Source organism: Eleginops maclovinus, chromosome 23, assembly GCF_036324505.1.
Source record: "Eleginops maclovinus isolate JMC-PN-2008 ecotype Puerto Natales chromosome 23, JC_Emac_rtc_rv5, whole genome shotgun sequence".
NCBI lineage: Eukaryota > Metazoa > Chordata > Actinopteri > Perciformes > Eleginopidae > Eleginops > Eleginops maclovinus.
In genome coordinates, this window is record NC_086371.1 from 7248564 (window position 1) to 7269159 (window position 20596).

Below are 20596 nucleotides of genomic sequence, written 5' to 3' on the forward strand. Positions count from 1 at the left end.
GTTCATGAGACCAAAGCAGCTCATGAGGGTTCACCCGATTCATTGCTTCTGAAGCACATGTGTGCACGCATATATGAAAGTGAATGAAAGACACGGTGAATGAGTGTGAGTGAATGAGGGAGGGAGGGAGGGAGGGAGAGAGGGAGAGAGGCAGCAGCTGTCTGCCTGGATGACCTCAGCTGCAGCTGCTACCCCCCCACCCGGTGCCCTCTGTATGCCAACTTGCCTTTGAAGTTCAGGTTAATACCGATACAGCTCTGGATCACAGAGCGATAATGATTACTGGAGAATAGAAGCGTTTAATTTATGGGCCAATTTGCCAAATAATTGAGCTAAAAATGTATGCCTGTGCACATGGAATTGGAATGCAAACTTGACAGAAACAGAAAAAGTACTTTCAAGAATGTTTCATAATTCTAGTTTAAGCAAAAGTTGTATCTTTAATATTAGAGATATTGCTGAATCCATACCAAGATAACCAGCATTGAGTCTTTTTCCGTGTATGTTTTTATTTTTGCCAACTGAACTGTTTTATGATTCCCACTTAATATCGGCAGGTTATATCTGTACTGCAGCATTTAGCGGGAGTCTATCTTTGAAGTGCCGACGGCGGGCAGAGGGAGATTCTCTGGAACGCTGGAACCTGACACACACACACACACACACACACACACACACACACACACACACACACACACACACACACACACACACACACACACACACACACACACACACACACACACACACACACACACACACACACACACACACACACACACACACACACACACACACACACACACACACACCTGCATGTGTTAATGCGCATTGACAAACCGTTGACCCGCCAGGTATTTTGTTTACATGGTAGAAGTTACGGGAAGAAGCTATATGAGTCTCAAAATATTATAAGGGAACACAACTGTATAGAAGCAAGAAGTTTGTCACAGAGTATCGCCAACATTAAAAGTTGGAAAAACTTAACATAAAGATATAAATCAGACACTGACATCTGACTCAGTGTTTCAGACGCTGTGTTGGAAAATCATCATGTAGAATAAAAAACAAAGCCCAACAATGTGTCTTTCATAGAGACACACACCCACACACACATGTCATGCTCATTCATAATCATACAGGAACACACAAGAACAACAATTGTGGTCAGACACGCGCACACAGCATAACAACTCAGACAAAAACAAAGCTTCATTGTCGGGGAACTACACAGATTTGATTACTGTATAATGACAGCACAAACCCAACCTGGCTTATTATACCAGTCAAAACCATACCTTATTACTCTGAACTGGCATTGTATTACCTCAGGCTGTCTATAGTGTCTGTATTTTGAGTGAATTTAAGGTTTGCTGTAGTTTATGGTCCAAAGTTTGTTTCTTTAACAGATTAATGGTAAAATAAAATAAAAAACGTATTCTATTATCCTAGAAACTCATAGCAGAATCAATGGAAATAAGCCAGCATGAAAAATAACAAAGAAAAGAAAAATAAAGCTTGAATAATCATGTGTGATGAAGGGATCATAGGAGAAAGAATAAATATGGTTGGTTTTTATCGCTCTGTCATCATACAAACACACGCGTAAACACAGCCACACACTTTCTCAATTAAAGGCTAGTAGTGTAGCTTTCTTGTCCAATCACAATTTTGAGGACACTTATTATATCTTATATATATCAAACTTATTCAAGTTGATATTTGTGTCTCATTTCACTCACCTATAACGATGAGCGTGTAGTTGATGTTCACGCTGCCGAACCCGTTGGTAGCCTTGCAGATGTACGTCCCTGCGTCTTCAGGCTCCACCTCTTTGATCCGCAGACCGTGCTGCAGCACCCTGAAGCGCGTCCAGCCGCTGTGGATGTTGCGGCCATCTTTGGTCCACATGATGAGCGGTGGGGGGTCGCTCTCCACGGGGCAGGGCAGCTTCATGGTGCGACCCAGACGGACGCTCTGCCGGTGGGCCACCCGCTCCGACACCCTTGGAGGACCTGGAGGGTAAAAGAGGAGAAAGGGAGTTATTGAGATGCTGAGTTCATCCTTAAACACAACTCCTCTTCAGACTAGTTAAAGGAAACACAGTTTACTGATTAATGAAGGTGTAAACAGGCAGGTTAGTTGACATTATAGACACCCACTACTAAAGTGTTTTCATTTCCTATCAGAAAACGTTTTTGTTTTTTTCAGATTTCTTTTCATAGGTTAATCTGATTCACATTGGCAGAGATACATCTAAAACACATTTCATTTATCTTCCTATCAAGGGATATTATTCATCCATTGTTACCCGCCTGTATTCAGTTCCACCTTAAATAGGTTTGGTAAAACTATTAAAATGTCAAAATGTAGTAAATCAATTCACATTGAATTTGCTTGAGGTCAAAATGACCCCTTTTTTTCTCTACTCCAAACCCCAAATGCTGCCGTTACAATCATTCAGGACACAGAAAAGCTGCAAAGTCTTAATAGTGAGAAGATGCAAACAAAATGATTGGTATTTGTCTTTATTTTGCTTGACAGATGACTTTTAGGTTTGTTGAGAAACGGAGGTATTTGAGGAGAAGTGGGTGTGTCAACAGGTTTAGGATCAAGGTTATAATGACCGCTTGTAAATGCCTTTTCTTCACCTCCAGGTAGCTAATTTTTTTCATTGCTATTTTCAGAACCAAACAAGCCTCCAAATATGGCTTTTAACACACACAAGGGATCCTCTGACCTTTAAGAAGATAATCATGGCTTAGCTGAAACATTGACATTTTATCACAGACAACAATAGAGCGCCCGGGGAGCAAACACAAAGCCACGCTGATATCAACGGAGATGTCGTGGCGAGACATAAAATCAGGCGTGACCTTGACCGCTCAGTAGCCGCTCTGCTGTGAAACTGCACACTAGAAAAACACAGGGAGGTGAAGGAGCGGGCTGATTGACTGGGGTAGGTGGGAGGAAACTGTAGGGGTGACGGAGAGAACAAATAAGGGGCTGGGAGGAGAGGAAGGTAAGAGGAGAAAAGGGGAGGAAATTGGGGAATGAGGGAGGATGGAATTTAAGGGAGTCAGTCGAGAAGAGAATGAAATATGGCCGAATAGGGGAGTAGTAAAAAGAAAGACAAACAGGAAGAAGCAGGAGGAGGTGTAGGAGTTAGCAAGGTTCACTGCATACTCTCCATCTCGTTACTCCTTCAGTCTTGAAACAATCCAAGAAAACACAATAGGCCACCTTGTAGCAAACAAAGTGTCCTAACAGACCACAAAAGTCAATTGTTTGGAAAACAACTCCCTGCAGGTCATGTCAGTTTAAGATTTAAAGGAAGGACAAAGGCTGGGTGGACTTCAACAATGCCCCAGATAGAGGCTTATCTGGAAGATTACATGTGGGCTGATAAAGATTAGAAACATATCAACGCAAATGTAAACATTTCAGCTGGGTTTCATTTATGGCCCCCTTTCTCTGATACCTTCTTATCACACAGTTAATAACTGATACCTTGATTTGCCCTTGTAAAAATGGGTTAGTAAACAGAAGAAGAGTACTATTGTGTTGTTATTAGAGAGAAAGAGAAGTTGGCATGTGGCCACCGATGAACAATAGGTGATCAGTAGAGTATGAGTTTATAACCCAATATATTTGAGCCCAGTGAAGCAGATTAAAGAGGAAATTGGACGGCAAAAGGCAAACCCTCCTATTAATGAACGACCAATTGACCTACTGAACGACTTGACTATGATTCTAGCTTGCACAAACCAAGGTCTTCTTTCCTGTGCGATCTTTAAGATAACATTTTAGGAAGACTGTCGTTGCATTTACACATTTGCATAAAATCTTTTTTATTATGCGACTTGTAATATCCAGTATCACAGCACTTCTATTCAATCCCAGCTACGTTTGCCACATTCATGTATTGGTTAAAATTGATATAGTGTTTCGGAGAATCAATACAGTTACACAAAATATAGTGTGACCTTCAGGTATATTTATATTTTCTCACACTCCTTGAAATGATCCCTCATTGCCCAGAACAAATATGTTTGCACAACTACAACAAGCACAGAATATCAAGGTTGAACCTATAAGCTCCCCTGTATTGCAAATGTAACTTATCAAGTTATTAGACTTATCTTTTGAATTTGGTCTTAGTGTAAACTTCCACATTTCAATAGTTTGTTTACAACCTGTCTGGCTGATTGTTTAAACTCATGTAAAATCATTAGGAACACTGACTCACGCCTAAGATGAAATACAATCAGATATAAGTTAAACAAAAACAGGAACTATAATCTCCTGCACACATAGTTTGATGCATTAAGCTGAATGCATATTTGCTTTTCTGGATTTGCTTGACAGGAAAGTGTTGCCACCTTTTTTCAGGGTGTTCAGAAGACTCAAAGAAAGACTCCCCACCAGTGGCCAGCTGTCAATTGTCCCCGAAACAAAACAAAGACTGATTTATTCCACCAATGTGCAGCTGTGGATGTCTGAGCTGAATAAGGCAGAGTCGTCGGCATAGAGCTGAATAAAAAAAAAAAGGGAGAACAGTTACAGTAGTCTTCTGCATTTGCTGTTGTTTTAACAGGAGGTGGACACAATGATGGATGGAGGGAGGGTAAATGTGTGAAAAAGGCATTAGTCACACAGAGGTATTCACGGGAGCTTCTCTTCCTCCTCCCTCCATGTGCTCCTTCAGCTGTATGGCTTTCTCATCAGGGGCCCAACAGCTCACTTCTCCTTTTCTATACCTCCACTCCCTTTTTATTACATACTGTATATCTCCTTGTTGTAAATAATCTCCTTTCTACCTTTAATTCCTGTCCTATTTCTTTCTTTTTTCGTGCCTATTTTTCCTACATCTTCCTCTTTTTCCCTATGGTGAATACCTTTTAATGTTCTTGTTTTTTTAATTCTATACGTTTATTTCTTCTAATTTCTTCGCCCAACAGATTGAAATCTCATTCCTCTGAACTCTCTCTACTCCCCTGCTACTTTTCTTTTTTTCTCCCTTAACCCCTCGCTTCCCATTACCCTCCTCCCGTCCTCTCTTCTCCTCTGTCATCGCTCTTTTCCCCCTCTCTATTTTGCTCTCTTACTCCCTGCACTCTCTTTTCCTCTTTCATCACACTCATTCGCAACCATCCTCTTCGCTCAATACCGTATCTTTTCTTTCTCTGCCGTGTGATTTACTGGTCTCCTGCCTTTTTCGGATCTGCACTCACACATAACTTCCCTATAGTTTCTTCCCCAGAGGATCGCAGGAGCAGGACCTCGAACTGAACCCTTAACTTTCAACAGTTGACCTCTCTACCTCCCCCTTTTCTTCTTTTTCTCTCTCTTTCTCTGCCCGCTGAAGGCAACACGGACCAGCAGCCTCCTTTCCTTCTCCTCCTCCTCCTCCTCCTCCTCCTCCTCTTCAATGATACATGACTGAAGTAAAGTCTTTTTAAATTTGTCTCTAGGGGTGAAACTAAAGAGAGTAAAACATCTATTCTACTCTTTAACAAGAAAAAGGGTCGGTGTGTGTTTCTTTACACGTGTGAGTCCTATATGTGCTGCCGAGTGTTATGCTAAATATAATCAAATCATTCTAATTCCAATCTTTGTTTTGGTGTCTGTTTTATATACTGTTTAGAAAAGCCTGTGTCTTTGTGTGTGTGGGAAAATTGCAGGCTTTTAAAACGTTGGTCTGTTTAGTCCATTTGGGCCTTTGCCTTGCCTATAACTGTCTCCCAGAGACAATCTAAAGCACCTTGAAGATTGTTTGCGGGCATCCAGACACACACAAACACATACCACGCACCCCTTCCCTCTCCTTCTCCTTGTATGCAGGGAGTGTGTCTGTAGATTAAGCGAGCACGTCTGGTATTCTGTAGCCCTAATGACAGGAAAATACGATCCCCGTCAGAAGCACACTACTCCCACAGAGGCAGGGTGTTCCAGCCCCGAGCTGCACATCCTCTGCATGGATGGTAGCTCAAGGCCAAATAAAGTAGGAATAAGTTCACACGTTCTGCTCGTTGACTGGTGACTCCCAAAAACAACCGCAAATGCACTGCTCGTATTCCATTAAAGAAAAAGTTTGATATTTTGGGGACCGCTTTTTCCCGAGAGTTAGATCACTATCATTTTTATCGAGTGCCCACCTCCTGATCCACCAGTGACCATACATCTCAAATATTGTTTTAAGCAAACTCAAAACAGCCCCCCCACATATTGTCTCTAGTGTATAATGGATTTTGTAACTCCTATTATTATTGTTCGTCTTACTTCTGTGGTGGGAAATCCTGCTCCAAGTTTCAAACAGGATATTTAATCAGCCTTCATTTTTATATGTTTGGCAAATTTGCATTACTAAAAGTATGCCAAATGTTCTATTAGTTTAGGGTTTAGATTTGACTGAGTTATGACTTTAGTAAAAGAAGTATTGTTTTTCACTCAAATTCACCTCACAGAGTATCTTTGCCTCACATTTGTCTGGCTCTGTCATCGAGATTAATATACAGATATAAATTATGTTATTAGTCCTCACACTCAAGTGCAGACAGACTGTTTATCCTTCTTTGGCCAACAAATACTTCTAGTAAACCTTTGCATTTTCACATGGTAACTTTAGCAGATATAAAGCCCTAAAGTTAAGCATAAAACCAATTTGAGTATGTTTTCTTTGGTTCTGTGTTCTTTTTCGAAATGTGAAGATCATTCCCAGCTAATGTCTGAGCAAAGTGCTGTTTGTTTAAATCAGAATCACTAATGCTTTGCACAGACTTTTACCTTGGGGGGAATATAATAATCAATGCCATAACTGTCTGACAAAGTAGGATTAGTATCATATTTAACATTAGAAGGAGAAGTATTCTCACATTGCCCTGAAAGCAAAGCATGCAAATACTTTGTCATTGTTCTAGAGGGCTGAAAAAATGGCTGCTAATTTAGTCAATTTTGTGTGCATACTTTGGCAGTGTGTGACAGCCGGGACTGCCCTTTATGTTTTGGTTTTGGATAGAGGGTTCACTTTTTAATGCCCTTAACGCTCCTCTGGTCTTAGAGTGAGATGGGTGTTGGGTTTAGAGGCAATAAATAATTAACCTCCTGCTCCAAACATAGCGCTGTTTACTAAAAGGATCATAATACAAAGTGAACAAAGCAAGGCGAATACAAACGTTTAAAGTTTTACTTGCTGCAAGGGGGTCCGGTCAGGGTCTTAGAGTTGTAAGGTCTTCACCTGGACTCAGCCAACTCCGACGTGGGCTCCCTTGCAAGCAGCTTTTATTAAGTTTCAAGGTTGTACAACATGATCACGTATTATCTGGTGTGAGTGGGTATAGGGATGCGAGTAGAGATGATTCTTTGTCCTTATCTTCACAAATACAAGATACAAAATAGAGGAAGCAGAACTGAAGGTTCACCCTGTGTGTCTTATGCAGACTACATGGGTATTGTTCTATAGCTAGTGGAAAACTACTGGCAGTTGGTTAATACAGTAATGGAGAATAAATGCATTAACAATAATATGGAAAACATAATAATATGACAGTCACACTGGACTACAAAGTAAATCAGTATTTACACAATGATTATATTCTTAATTTCCCTAACAATGGGTCTGCAGAGTCCAACACATCGTTGTTGTTGTTGGCAGGGAATTGAGACTGGAGCGAGAGGGGAGAGCCGAGGAATGCTTTTGATGGAGAGCACTTAACAGCGGGAAGCAGCGTTGATGTACTGCACAAGGTAGAGGTGTGTGTGTGTGTGTGTGCTTATGCATGCTGGGTTATGAAAGACTTACGCACTGAGAGACAACAAAGTCCTCAAAAGGTCATCATTATTATTGGATCACTTTAAAAACTGTCTTTTCTCTCTCGCACTTTTAAATAAACTAAAACAGGCAGGAAGGTTTATCTCCCTTGAATGTTCTTCAATGAAAAGGTGTGTGTGCACAACGCAAATTACCCAAATAACGGTCAGCTATTTGCGCAACACTTTTGTAATCCCCCGCTGTTCTGTTTTTCTATCTGAATTATCTCTACAAGCCTGAATCCTGTTATCTCGTCAATACTCCCTGAATCGATTATGACCAGTAAGAATGCTTGTTGAGCCACATTAGCTGATCCAGGTTTCTGAGTATTTCTTTCTGCTTAAACTGACAGATTTAAGCCAAAAGAAATGTCTGACATCTTGCTGATTGTCTTCCCTTCTCTTCCTGTGGTTCAATTACACACACACTAAAATGTTCAGACCTTTCTAGGGCCCGAGGCAGGAGGCAGACTGATGGCTACACATTAAGTTGTCTTCTTCAGGTATACACTTTCTTGTTGTCACTTCCACCCTGACAAAAGGTCAACTGCTGCTTGTTACTCCGTCCTGACAGTTAACACCAGGCCCGAGGCAGGGGAGGATACACCGACATCATTGAAGGGCTACATGACACACACGCACGTATTTTCCCACATAAAACCCAAAGGCTTACACTTGTCTCACACGCGCACACAAAAGGAAAACATACAGAAACCAGGAAAACCTTGAGGAATCTGCTGAGTGGTCGGTACAGCAACCAAATCCTAAAAGCAAACCACACCATCGTCTGTCACACACACACACACACACACACACACACACACACACACACACACACACACACACACACACACACACACACACACACACACACACACACACACACACACACACACACACACACACACACACACACACACACACACACACACACACACACACACACACACACACACACACACACACACACACACATTTAAATCCTATTTTCTCTTTCTTTTTATTCTCTCCATCCTCACCTGTCCTCACACCTCTTTGTCTCGGCTCCTTTCACTGCAGCTTTTCTAATGGCTGGCTATATGGTTCCACCTTTTTCCTCTCTCTTCTGGCTGCTGCACCTGTCTGCTTTTCACTACAGTAAAAGCTTTCATCAAGTCCAGCCTTACCCTATCCCTTTTGAGGAGATTTAAGTTCAAAGATTTCCCTAAAGCTCATTTAGAAAAAGCACCTCGCACAAATACAGACTCAAATGGACTCTAAATGTGACATATAATTACCTCATGTTCTCACTGTTCCCTCCAAAAACAAAGACCAGTGTGTACATTTGTTCTGGGTAAGGTGCAAAATGTACCACAGACGTTTCCTTTTCGGTTGGCAAGATCAATACATTTGCCCAGTTTAAGCCCTAAAAAGTTAAAAAGCAATGAATCATTTTAACGACAAATCCCACCCAAATGAATACAGACGAAGAGATTTATGAAGACGATAAATGTAACTCAGTGAAGGAAAAGCCAATGTGGGAACAATTTGCTACTTTGAAATTCTGTCTTGTGTTTGCAACTGTGGGAAAACCAAGAATTGCTGCATAACTTATTGAAATAGCTTCTGGGTAATTTAATAAAAACAGTTTGAATGTCACTGTGAACTTTGATGATGTCAAAGCAGACCATTCAATAACAAATACAGCTTCTAAAATTACACACAAATAAATCTGAGTAGCTTTACTCACGTGTTACACTTATAACCAATAGTAACTACACTAAAAACCAAATAAGATGTTTCACTTTGCTGGTATTGAGTTAGGTTAATAAAGCCATTAAAGAACACAGTTTCCCTGACTCTTGTTTTGTGAATAAGTGAAATAAAGTAATTTCATGTGACATTTTTGTTTATAAATGTGCAAAATCTGTTTTTACAGGGAACCTTTTGATCACCAGCCTCCTATGAAAAGGAGAATCCTATACAGGTTCCACTTCATTTGAGATTTTGAAAAACTAGTGACAAAAGCTGAACATTAATCACCTTAACACACCTGCAGGGTATCATCCCTAATGTTTGTGTTCAGAGAGATGATTAAACACAGAGACCAAGCCCTATTCATGTAGAAACATTGTTTCAACAGTGCTTTAATGCAAAGGTTGCTTTTAGTTTCAACATGCGAATCCATTAAAAAAAAACCTGCGCACCTGTGTTTCCTAAAATAAACACTGTGGCAGTTTAATCTAAAATATCGGCAAGATGGAGAATACAGAACATGGGAAAAGTGGGAATGAGGCTTTAGAGGAAACCCAGCGTGAGAACATTAGGTTCTGCAAACCACCGAAAACCTGAGGGCTGAAACTAGAAACAGCTTATGAAGCATTATAAAGGGCTTTTCAGAAACCACATCATACACAGTGTGCACTTGTGTGAGGGTGTATGTGTAATAACAATTCAGTCCTTGTATATAAATGCAAGGAAGTTAAGAAAATGAGGCAATAAATGGGAAGATATCAGACACAGCTCAGCAGGGCGTTAAGGGAGGAAGGTGATGAATTAATCCAAACAAATCCCTGCTAACAATTCGGATTTACAGGTAAAGTTCAGACTCGACAAGAAACTGACATTTTAATAAGTACCTTGGATAGAATTGTTACAGAATTTACTTTATAACCTTGTGTTACTTTAACTCCCTCTGACACAAAAGGGAAAAAAAGATGAAGACTGACAGACATCCTGAACGGGTCGTTTACAACTCGCAGTCATGACTTGTTGAAAACCGTTCAGATAGTTGCTCACCAAACAAAACACAAAATGATGTATTCTGTTGGTTTTGTGTTTCACAGACGGAAAAGAAAGGTAAATTGGATTTTACGCAGCTTGACAGCGAGCATATTAAAAAGCCACACCTGTCTCCTGTGATGACATAGTGTCTCCAAAACATCCGTGTGACCTGATGAGGTTTGCTTTACATTACAGATCAAGCTTTTGTATCTCCTCTTAACAGCATATGTGTACAAGTAAGCAGGAGAGAGACTTATTAAATGGAGTGAGCAGACCAGCTAAGGGCTTAAAGTAGGTCAAAAGGCCACACGTCCTATTCCAGTTCAGGGTATGGAGGATGGGGACTGGGTTACATTTTAGGGCAAAATAAGACCTGAGACAGAGAGGTACCAGGAAGTGGACTCTGCTTACATTCCTCCTGAAATACCTTTAAGTCAAAATGTTTTTTTTGGTTTCTCAATAAAGCTGGCGACCACATTATATAAACCACAAGCTCCAGATCCATAGTGTCTGCAGGTGTTCAGTAAGAGAAATGTAGGTCTTAAACATGTTAATAGAATACATTTGTTTATTTCTACTTCTATTACTTTCCACTTATGCAAAAGCATTTAAACATAACAGAAATAGCATCAGTAAACTGGTGTGCATTGTGCATGGAAGAGAAGTGTAAAATGACCCAAAGCTAATGGGTATCTTCTGCATCCACGGGGCCAGTACAGCATGAATATAAATATATTTTTGGCCCAATTGGCCAAATGGGACGGACCTTGAAGTTGTAAGAGAATGGTTGGCCACTATGTCAAATTGAATAAAATCGAACCAAAGCTTTTTCTAGCGAAACATGACGTTATATTGTGTTTGAGAGTAGATGTAGGTGCATTTAAGGGCTTATAGTCAGGTAGCTTGTTCCATGACTTAGAGAACACACGGAAATGAAAACAGCTTCACAATTTCACTGCTGCCGACCTTCACCCGTGCCTGTGGAGTCTCTCCTCACTGTGGCAGGTGTTGTGGTTGAATGTGAGGAATCTGAGGTCAGGGTCATTTGACTTATTCTGTCAATGTCAGGTTGCAGGCACCAGTAGTGGACACAACTGTGCCGTGACCCTCTGAACCGAAGCACAATCAAACACACTCCTCTGCTATAGTGATCCAGCTAACATGGTCTCAGTAAATACATCCGCTGTACGTGTGTCCTGTGTATGTGTGTGTGCCTCGTGCCTCATAGATAAGGCAAGACATAGCCGGTGGCAGATAAGAAATAGTTAACACTCCTGAGTGTGTGTGATTGTTGGAGTGCATGTGAGTGTGTGTGTGTGTGAAGTAAACGGTGTCCTCGACCTGACTTTTATCAGCATTTCGGAGGCAGACACTGTTACTCATTAACAGCAGAACACACACACACACACACACACACACACACACACACACACACACACACACACACACACACACACACACACACACACACACACACACACACACACACACACACACACACACACACACACACACACACACACACACACACACACACACACACACACACACACACACACACACACACTTTAATGATAAACAGGTGAATATTTGCTTTAAGGGAGCCTTTGATATTGATATAACAGATAAAAAAGGAGACAGTACGGAGGCAAGAGAGAGAGATTGGTTTTATAAACATCTCAATAAGTGTACTTGGCTTCCTACTAGGTCAATAATTGCATATAAGATATAAATGGGTTGAAAACAAGTAGTTGACCCTGGAAGCTAGAAACAACAGGAACATTAAGTCATTTCCTTCAACAAGTAGTTACTTTACATTACGAAGGTAATTCCCTTGAGTGAGGCAGCAAGCAAGTTAATCAAATGTCTTTCAGTAATTACAATATCTTTTAATACATAGTTACGACTTGCATTTAAATGTAGTTATGTAAATAAGACTGCTTTTTCATGCTTAGTCATTAATTTCCAAAACAACGCTTTAATACATCGACTGAAAACACAGGATTTAAAGAAATGCTTTTGCAGGAGTGTTATAAAGATCTGTCCATGAAAATGTTACTTTATGGTTAAAGTCCTACCTGACCAAGAATGTATTGAGTCGAGGATAGCCCTAAATATAAATACCATAGATGTTGATGGACTGTTTTAATGTAACTTAATGTCTAAAAACCTTTCACTTTTCAACAACATAACTCTAATCTAGACTACTGAACAAATCAATACCTTCTGAGTCATCAACTTCATAAACATTGCTTTTATCTGTGTTTAACTCAAACTTTTGGCTTCTGCTAACCTGATTTCGTGTGTTAATGACATAGTAACAGAGGGTTGAAACCATTTATTTCACGTATAACATCGCTGTTAACCGGTATATTTAGGTATTGAAGTTTCTATGAGCGAGTTTTTATCTGTAAGCCTCAAATAATTATGCCAAGCAAAAGCAATGAAGGACTGAATTCCACATAAAAAGCAACAACTAAATGTACATGTAATAATTCAGTATTACTCCTCCTCCACCTGGGATTTGTGCTTCACTGGGTGGGGAGTCAGAAATTCCGATCACACACACACACACACACACACACTACATACATTCCACACCAATCCTCAGCCGTGACTAAGTCCATTTGTTCAGCTCAGGTCCCTGTCTCATTTTCAGGCTACTGTGTGTGTTGGTGTGAATGAGACAGAGAGGGGTGGGGGTATGTGTGTGTAATTGCATGGGATTAAACTATAGGCTTTATATCCATTTATATTGCCCCATGTTAATTGACATCTTATTGGCTCCCAAAAAAGAGAAAATAATGGAGGGAAATAACTAAATGACAGTTTAAAAATGTCACAACTTAAAGATTTGTGACCTTTAACCTTAAACAGTGCATTTACATTTGTATAAATCCCTGCCTAGTGCAGCATAGTGCCGTAAACTACGTGCATTACTCACCACTTATGGTAAAAAAGTAAAAATACCAGCACACACAGTGTTGGCCACGACTGCAGGGTGATTCAGAAACTGAGCCTGAGAAGTGTTGACTGATAGTGGACACTCAGACACACACAATCCCAGAATACCACCTGAAATCAATCAGTCATCATGTCACTTGTAGCGATCAGTGTGTGGACTAATCTCTCGCTGTCATGTTTCTTTCAACCCTTAAACTTGTTTTCCTCTCATCATCCAAAATCATAATCATAACTACAGTCATATTTAGAGTCAGACACTGGGAAAACATAGAACCAAGTACATAACAGTCCAGCAATTCTACCTTTATGCTGGATATAGGCTATTACTACAAGAGCTTTAAGACCAGTACTGTCCTCAGTAAAAGTAGCAGCGTAAAGTAAATAGTAGTAGAAGTAAAACAGCCCTGTAAATGTATCTCATTTTGAGGATGTTATGAGGTGATTCAATTATCTTGGCTAAGATTACACCTTTGATCAGCGGATGTTTAGCAGATCTATGATGTAATAATACGAGTTATGGAAGGATCAAATTGTTCTGCCATAACACGTGAGAACAAAACTAACAGGAGACTGAGGGAGACGTTAAACAAAAATCCGGTTTTCACATGCCCACTCTGAGAGGGGGGGGTGTCATAACGGACATTAACTGAAACACCTGTGCAGGTGAGGCCTGGGGGTGGTAGGGGAAAGAACTTGTTTTGCAGAACGGACAATTTAGTATTTCTTTATTCAAATATCACTTTATAATTTATTCAGTTTTATAATACAAGCAGCATTTGTGGTTTGAGCCAATTTGAAATACTTTACAACATATGTATCATATCTTTTAAACTGATATTAATATATACCATTTTCATGTAATGTCCAATGTGTGTTTCTCAACTGTAGTAGTTCTCAAGCATTGAGTGGCTCTCATTTTGAATGTTGTATTTCTATATTTCATTTCTATTATTTCAGTAAACCATATGAGAACCCACCGGATTATCTGAAAGATGCATTGACACTGAGCCTAAAGAGGCCTGTTATCCTCAGCTGAAAAAAAGTTGTTGTGGGTTTACATAACCACATACAATACAATTACACGCAATACAAGCTACATACAGTTTTCTCTAAACTAAAACCCAAACTGCTAAACCTCCACTACACGGCTGATCCGAGAGCTTTCCTTTTCCCCCACCTTTCTCCTTTTTCCACCACATCTCACCGCCTCCGCTAAAGCTGCGACAACACAACAGTTAATTCCCAGAAAGCAGCCCATAAGTACCTTTGTTAATTACATTTGGAAGAATAGGCCCGTTGTGTCCCTGTGTGATAATGGTGCCAGCACAACAGAGGGATTACCTCGGGATAATACGTAGGCTGAGCTGACCAATGTGATGAAGGGCCATGCAGTGGGAAATAATCAACACGGTTAACTGGTGTGCGGGCTTTCAGCTAGACGTCAGCACTGTGTGCTTACTGGCAGGGGATTAATGTCCCCGTTGTTTCACTGCGGCTGTATCCAAACGTCTGGAGAAACTCTGGTCTTGATTTTTGTACAGATCTGCTCAATGTTTTGCCTGTTACTTTAGGAAAAATGCAAGAAATGCCACGCATGCTATTCTCTGCTGCTTTTCTAATTATTAATAATAATCAATGCTGAATGCAATGTCTACTTTGGCTGCTTGTGAAATCCTGAAATAGTTGTACCACATTGTGTCAGAACACACTGTCTCAGTCTCAGAGTCGAACTCTTGACTTTAGTCTAGGAGCAGGAGTGCTGGCTCACTGTAGACGTTTGTGTGGCTTTAAATATTTTTCGGGTTTTATTCATATCAAAACTATTTAGAAAAGACATGACCTGTACAAAACAAATAGACAACTTTAAAATCAAGTCCATTGTTTTCAAAACCAGTTTCTCTATCTGCACAGCCACATTTCTTAGATTAAAAGCCAAGTGCTGAAGGTTTAAAATAAAAAACCTACTCACAAATCCCAAAATTATTTTTCGTGGTACTCTCCTGCCGACCACTCAAGTTACAGTTTACTCCATGTCTGTCCAAAATGTCACCATTTCATATTTTTATAAGTTCAGGATTTAGGAATTGGCACGACCTTTGATCAATATAATTTAATCAGTTGATCCTTGAGTCTAAGCACACATTTCCCCTCAAGGTATTGCGTTCCAGGTAATGGGATTAATACAAATGAATGGAAAACCCGAATACATAATTCTGCTTTTATAGACAGATTCAACGAGTTTAAAGCCAATCCACACATTTTTAAGACAGGCACTTCCAGTGAATTTCACTTGACATTAAGCTTGACATTAAGCTACATTTACAAATCCTAAAAACAGACTTAAGGCATCAGTATATCCCATCAGAGGATCTGTTCTCACACACCTGGGATTAGGGACGCCGATCAACATAGGTGGCAAATTATGTTAAATCTGACTAATAATGTTAATCTTGGACATTTTGAATTCTAAGATGAAATATTATTCTGGAGACAATAAAAAATGGATCCGTCTAGCCACAAAGGCACAGTCACCAGTGTATATGTCCCCTTTAGTTCCCATCTTGCAGAACCCACCCCCACATCTCCCACAGTCCTCTCACATTCCCGCTGCAGTATGGATTCCACATGGACAGCTGGCACTGGGAGAAAGACGAATGCGTTTGTGTCCCCTCATGTGTGTCGGAGAATCGCTCTGTCACTACAATGAGAGAAGTCAGTCCACCTTGAGTGGAGCTGTATAACAATTCACCTCTGGCTGGCAGATGACTCTCTGCTCCGTAGCTTCACTGTGATAACTGGAATCAAACCATACCATACTGTACATTCTATATTTATTCTATTTAATATTCCATACCTTTCACACTTATTGTATATATAATGTCCTGCTCTATATTGTGTTCTGTTATATTTTGTGTGCCTTTTTTTCTTTCTTTTTAAATGCTATTTCATTTTACATTATTGTAATTACATAGCCTTGTTTTTTAGCTGCTGCAACGAAAAAATGTCCCAAATTGGGATCAATAAAGTACTTCCAGGTATCTATCTATCTGAGCCGTTGTTGTATGATCACTGGCTAACCTCTGGCACTTTAATCAGCAGGTTGCAAGAGACGGGAATTTGGTGTGTGTCTTGAGAAATTGTAGCGTCTCTCATCAACCAATAAACTGTAAACACTGCAATGGTACGTTCACAAATATAACTGCTAACTTCATACTTAACGTAACTTGTGCTATCTCTACTAGCGCACATGCTAGCAATACACAACCTGAGCAAGTTTTTCCTTAATGAAGTTAGCTACTTGTATAACTTTAAATTAGTTCAATTAGTTTATAAATGAATTGATTTGCACCCCCTGAGGCTGTTTATCGTCATTTGGCATGATTAAGAGCACAACTTAACAAGCACAATATGTCATAGCTAGAATCTACTGCCACAGCTTACAAAAACTATTTCCCAAAGCTGTCTGCCTTAACATCCTGCCCCTGATCAGCCTCCACTTCCTGGGGTCAAAGGTCATCTGTATGTGTATGATAAACATCCAAGGAGAGAGAGCGTGGCCGACCGTCCATAACATGTCAATCACATTTCAGACTGAGGTCATAGTGGTGGTATTTCTCTTGTTTAGGGTCTCCTTTTTTTTATGTCTTTCTGTCTATCACAGTAAATCACACACACACACACACACACACACACACACACACACACACACACACACACACACACACACACACACACACACACACACACACACACACACACACACACACACACACACACACACACACACACACACACACACACACACACACACACACACACACACACACACACACACACACACACAAGCCCAAAGAAAACAAGAGTCTGTGTCTCCTGTCCCAGAGATCACCTTTCAACATCTCATTTGTAAGGCCATCAGGAATAACAGCTGGAGACTCTGTGTGTGTGTGTGTGTGTGTGTGTGTGTGTGTGTGTGTGTGTGTGTGTGTGTGTGTGTGTGTGGTAGGTGGGGGTTAAGGAGGTTGGAAAATGTCTGATTGAAGGGTAGACAAGGCAGAGAGAAACCAGCAGAGACAAAGAAAGTGGTCGGGGAATTAAATTGTCAGAGAGTGAGATAGAGAGTGACAGAGAGGAGAGACAGATCAGAGAGAGACGATGTAAAGGAAGCAGAGTACAGACAATTAGCGCCATGACACCCATAAAGACCTCCCTGTGGATTACGCTTTGAAGGAAGTCTTTTTACATTATTTCACTGGAAAGACATTTAGATGGAGAACTAAATCATCGGTTAAATGTTATATACCAATAGGGCTAAGGGGAAAAGTAGCCCTTTAATAGAAATGTCCTTCCCTAAAGTTCACAAATATAACTGATAATTTAATATGTTTTCGTTTCGCCGAAGACTAAATCTTATTTTGGATAGTAAGGTGTCCATTTACATATTATATTATGTCAATGAGTTCTGCCTCTGATAAAATTATACCACAGCTGATGCTCAACCCCAAAAACACCGTACACCTTTAAAACGCACAGTTAGAGACAATCTTACTTGTATAACCTCACGGTATTGTTTAATAGCCTGAATTTGTAAAGAAGACTTAAACTAATATCATAGTTGTCCAGATATGCAGATGTAAATATTTTAAGACATTAAAAATAGATTTCAAAGTAGAAGATTTTCCGGCCCCGGCCGTGGCGCAACTGGCTGGGGCACCTGTACCGCACGCCGACGACCCGGGTTCGATTCCCGACCCGTGGTCCTTTTCGGATCCCATCCTGACTCTCTCTCCCACTTTCCTGTCACTCTCCACTGTCCTATCTGATTAAAGGCAAAAAGCCCCCAAAAAATAACTTAAAAAAAAAAAAAGATTTTCCGTAAATCAGGATTTAATTGTATAATTCCTTGATTGGATTTGTTAACCGACATGATTGCACATTTAACCATAAAAACAGGTATTTTCAACTTTATATCTTTCTTATATTTAAGCAACACTAACCATTTAGACATCATCTTCATAATAGCTGGATTAAAGGTATTATTGGATGTTTGGTCATTCTGTTTCTGACCCTGTGTCAGTGAGGTTACTGAGCGGAGACAGAGGGGAGATAAAGGAGTGAAAGCAGTGTGTGTTGTCCTGTGGGGTTCCTGGTGTGTTATTACAGTCTCCTCTGGTGCTGGCATGTGCTTTCTCTGACACACACACACACACACACACACACACACACACACACACACACACACACACACACACACACCACACACACACACACACACACACACACACACACACACACACACACACACACACACACACACACACACACACACACACACACACACACACACACACACACACACACACACACACACACACACACACACACACACACACACACACACACACACACACACACACACACACACACACACACACACACACACACACACACACACACACACACACACACACATTCCCTCACCCCCGATCCACTGGCTGACCTCTGACCCGCAGTGCTGTAGCATTGACCAAACATACCCCAACCCCACTGAGACCACAATACAGCACTGTGGCGCCACGACCCACACAATACTGCACTATGTAGGAGAGACAGAGAGAAGCTGGGAAGAAATAGCATAAGAGGGAGAACAAAAACAAACTTTGACCTAATGTCACATTCAAACAAGGAGTTCAAACTAAACCATCCTCAACTACCTGCTACTACCATGTCCACGGGTACAACCACAGTGCAAGGTGCCATCTTGAGCAAAATCATTGTTCTGTGCTACAAAAACTACAGGAATCATGGGAGTGTTGGTGTACAGGGATGCTAGAAAGGGGAAACCTAGAGAGACATCTCCTCTACTCCCCAAATATCTTTCTAATGTCCTGCTGACAAAAACGCACCGCTTCATATCATACTTTTTCTGTTTGTACCTACAGCGGGATTTCTTCCAATCTGTCCTTTGTCAATTATCACTTTGACTTTCCGAGAGTCTTGTACAACATCAGTACAAGCTCATGCTGTGCAGATAAACACTCTTCAAACATAAAGATCTTTATTTATTCTAATGTAGCTTCCAAAGTCTCAAAACATACCACATTTTTTAAGCTGAATCTTGGGAAAATATGTATGAAATGATGCTTCTAATAACAACAACATTCCCAATTTAACGCAATGTGCAGCCATTAAAAACACAGTCAAAGCCAATATTTGTATTATATGCCATTTCTTATCTCATGTTTGTTTGTATGCATAGTTTCTTATATTATATATAATATTTAGGCTTGGCGAGCTGAGCGTAAGGATTTTGTTGGACTGTGTAACTGCCCAATACTGTATTATATGACCAAAATCTTGAATCTTGATATAGCTCATATGAAAAGTTGATACAAATATGTGAAGCTGTCAGATAGTGTCGCACAAGATGATTTTTACAGCCTTTTGTTCTCCCTAAAGGGGGGTAAAGGGGGAAACTGATGTCAAAGTATCATTGTTCTTTAACATTTCTCTCTTTGTCTCCCACTATTTCTCCCACAAAGCCTTCTTTGCTATCTAATCTTCTCCGGCTGCTCTCCTCTCTGCTGCACCCCCTCTACAAACACACGTCACATTTTCACATCCATGCGACACGCTGTCAACCCCCACAGAGAGCGTCCAGACAGCCCCATTACTACCCCACCATTAGTAGAGGCAAAGCAAACATTGACTTTATCTAAATGTGGGCTAATAGCCTTCAACATTAACAGGCCCCGTAAAACTCTGAAGGAGAGCAGGGGAAGCAGAGGTGGGGGGGGGGGCTTCAGGTCACAGTTGCTTAATTTGTTTTGGGGTAAAAGACAGACATAGATATTTGTATCTATCTAGGGTTTTTTTGGGCGGCACTTGTCTAGTCTGTAGGGACTTGGATCTTGGACTGAAGGGTTGGCGGTTCATGTCTCGATCAGAACAAGGAAGACTGAGTGTGGACTGACACTGGAGAGGACCACCTCCTGGGCCACTTCCGAGGTGCCCTTGAGCAATGCACTGAACCCCCAACTGTTCCCTAGTGCCGGCTAGA

At 40.7% G+C, this 20596-nt stretch overlaps 1 protein-coding gene across 1 annotated transcript in view; it reads right to left on the reverse strand.

The window, feature by feature from the left end:
• Positions 1-20596, reverse strand: part of fgfrl1a (fibroblast growth factor receptor like 1a) — a 66750-nt gene that overhangs the window by 37609 nt on the left and 8545 nt on the right. The window contains exon 3 of the mRNA XM_063877105.1: positions 1743-2015. Coding sequence (XP_063733175.1) covers positions 1743-2015 — 273 coding nt within the window. The remainder of the gene's footprint in view (positions 1-1742; positions 2016-20596) is intronic.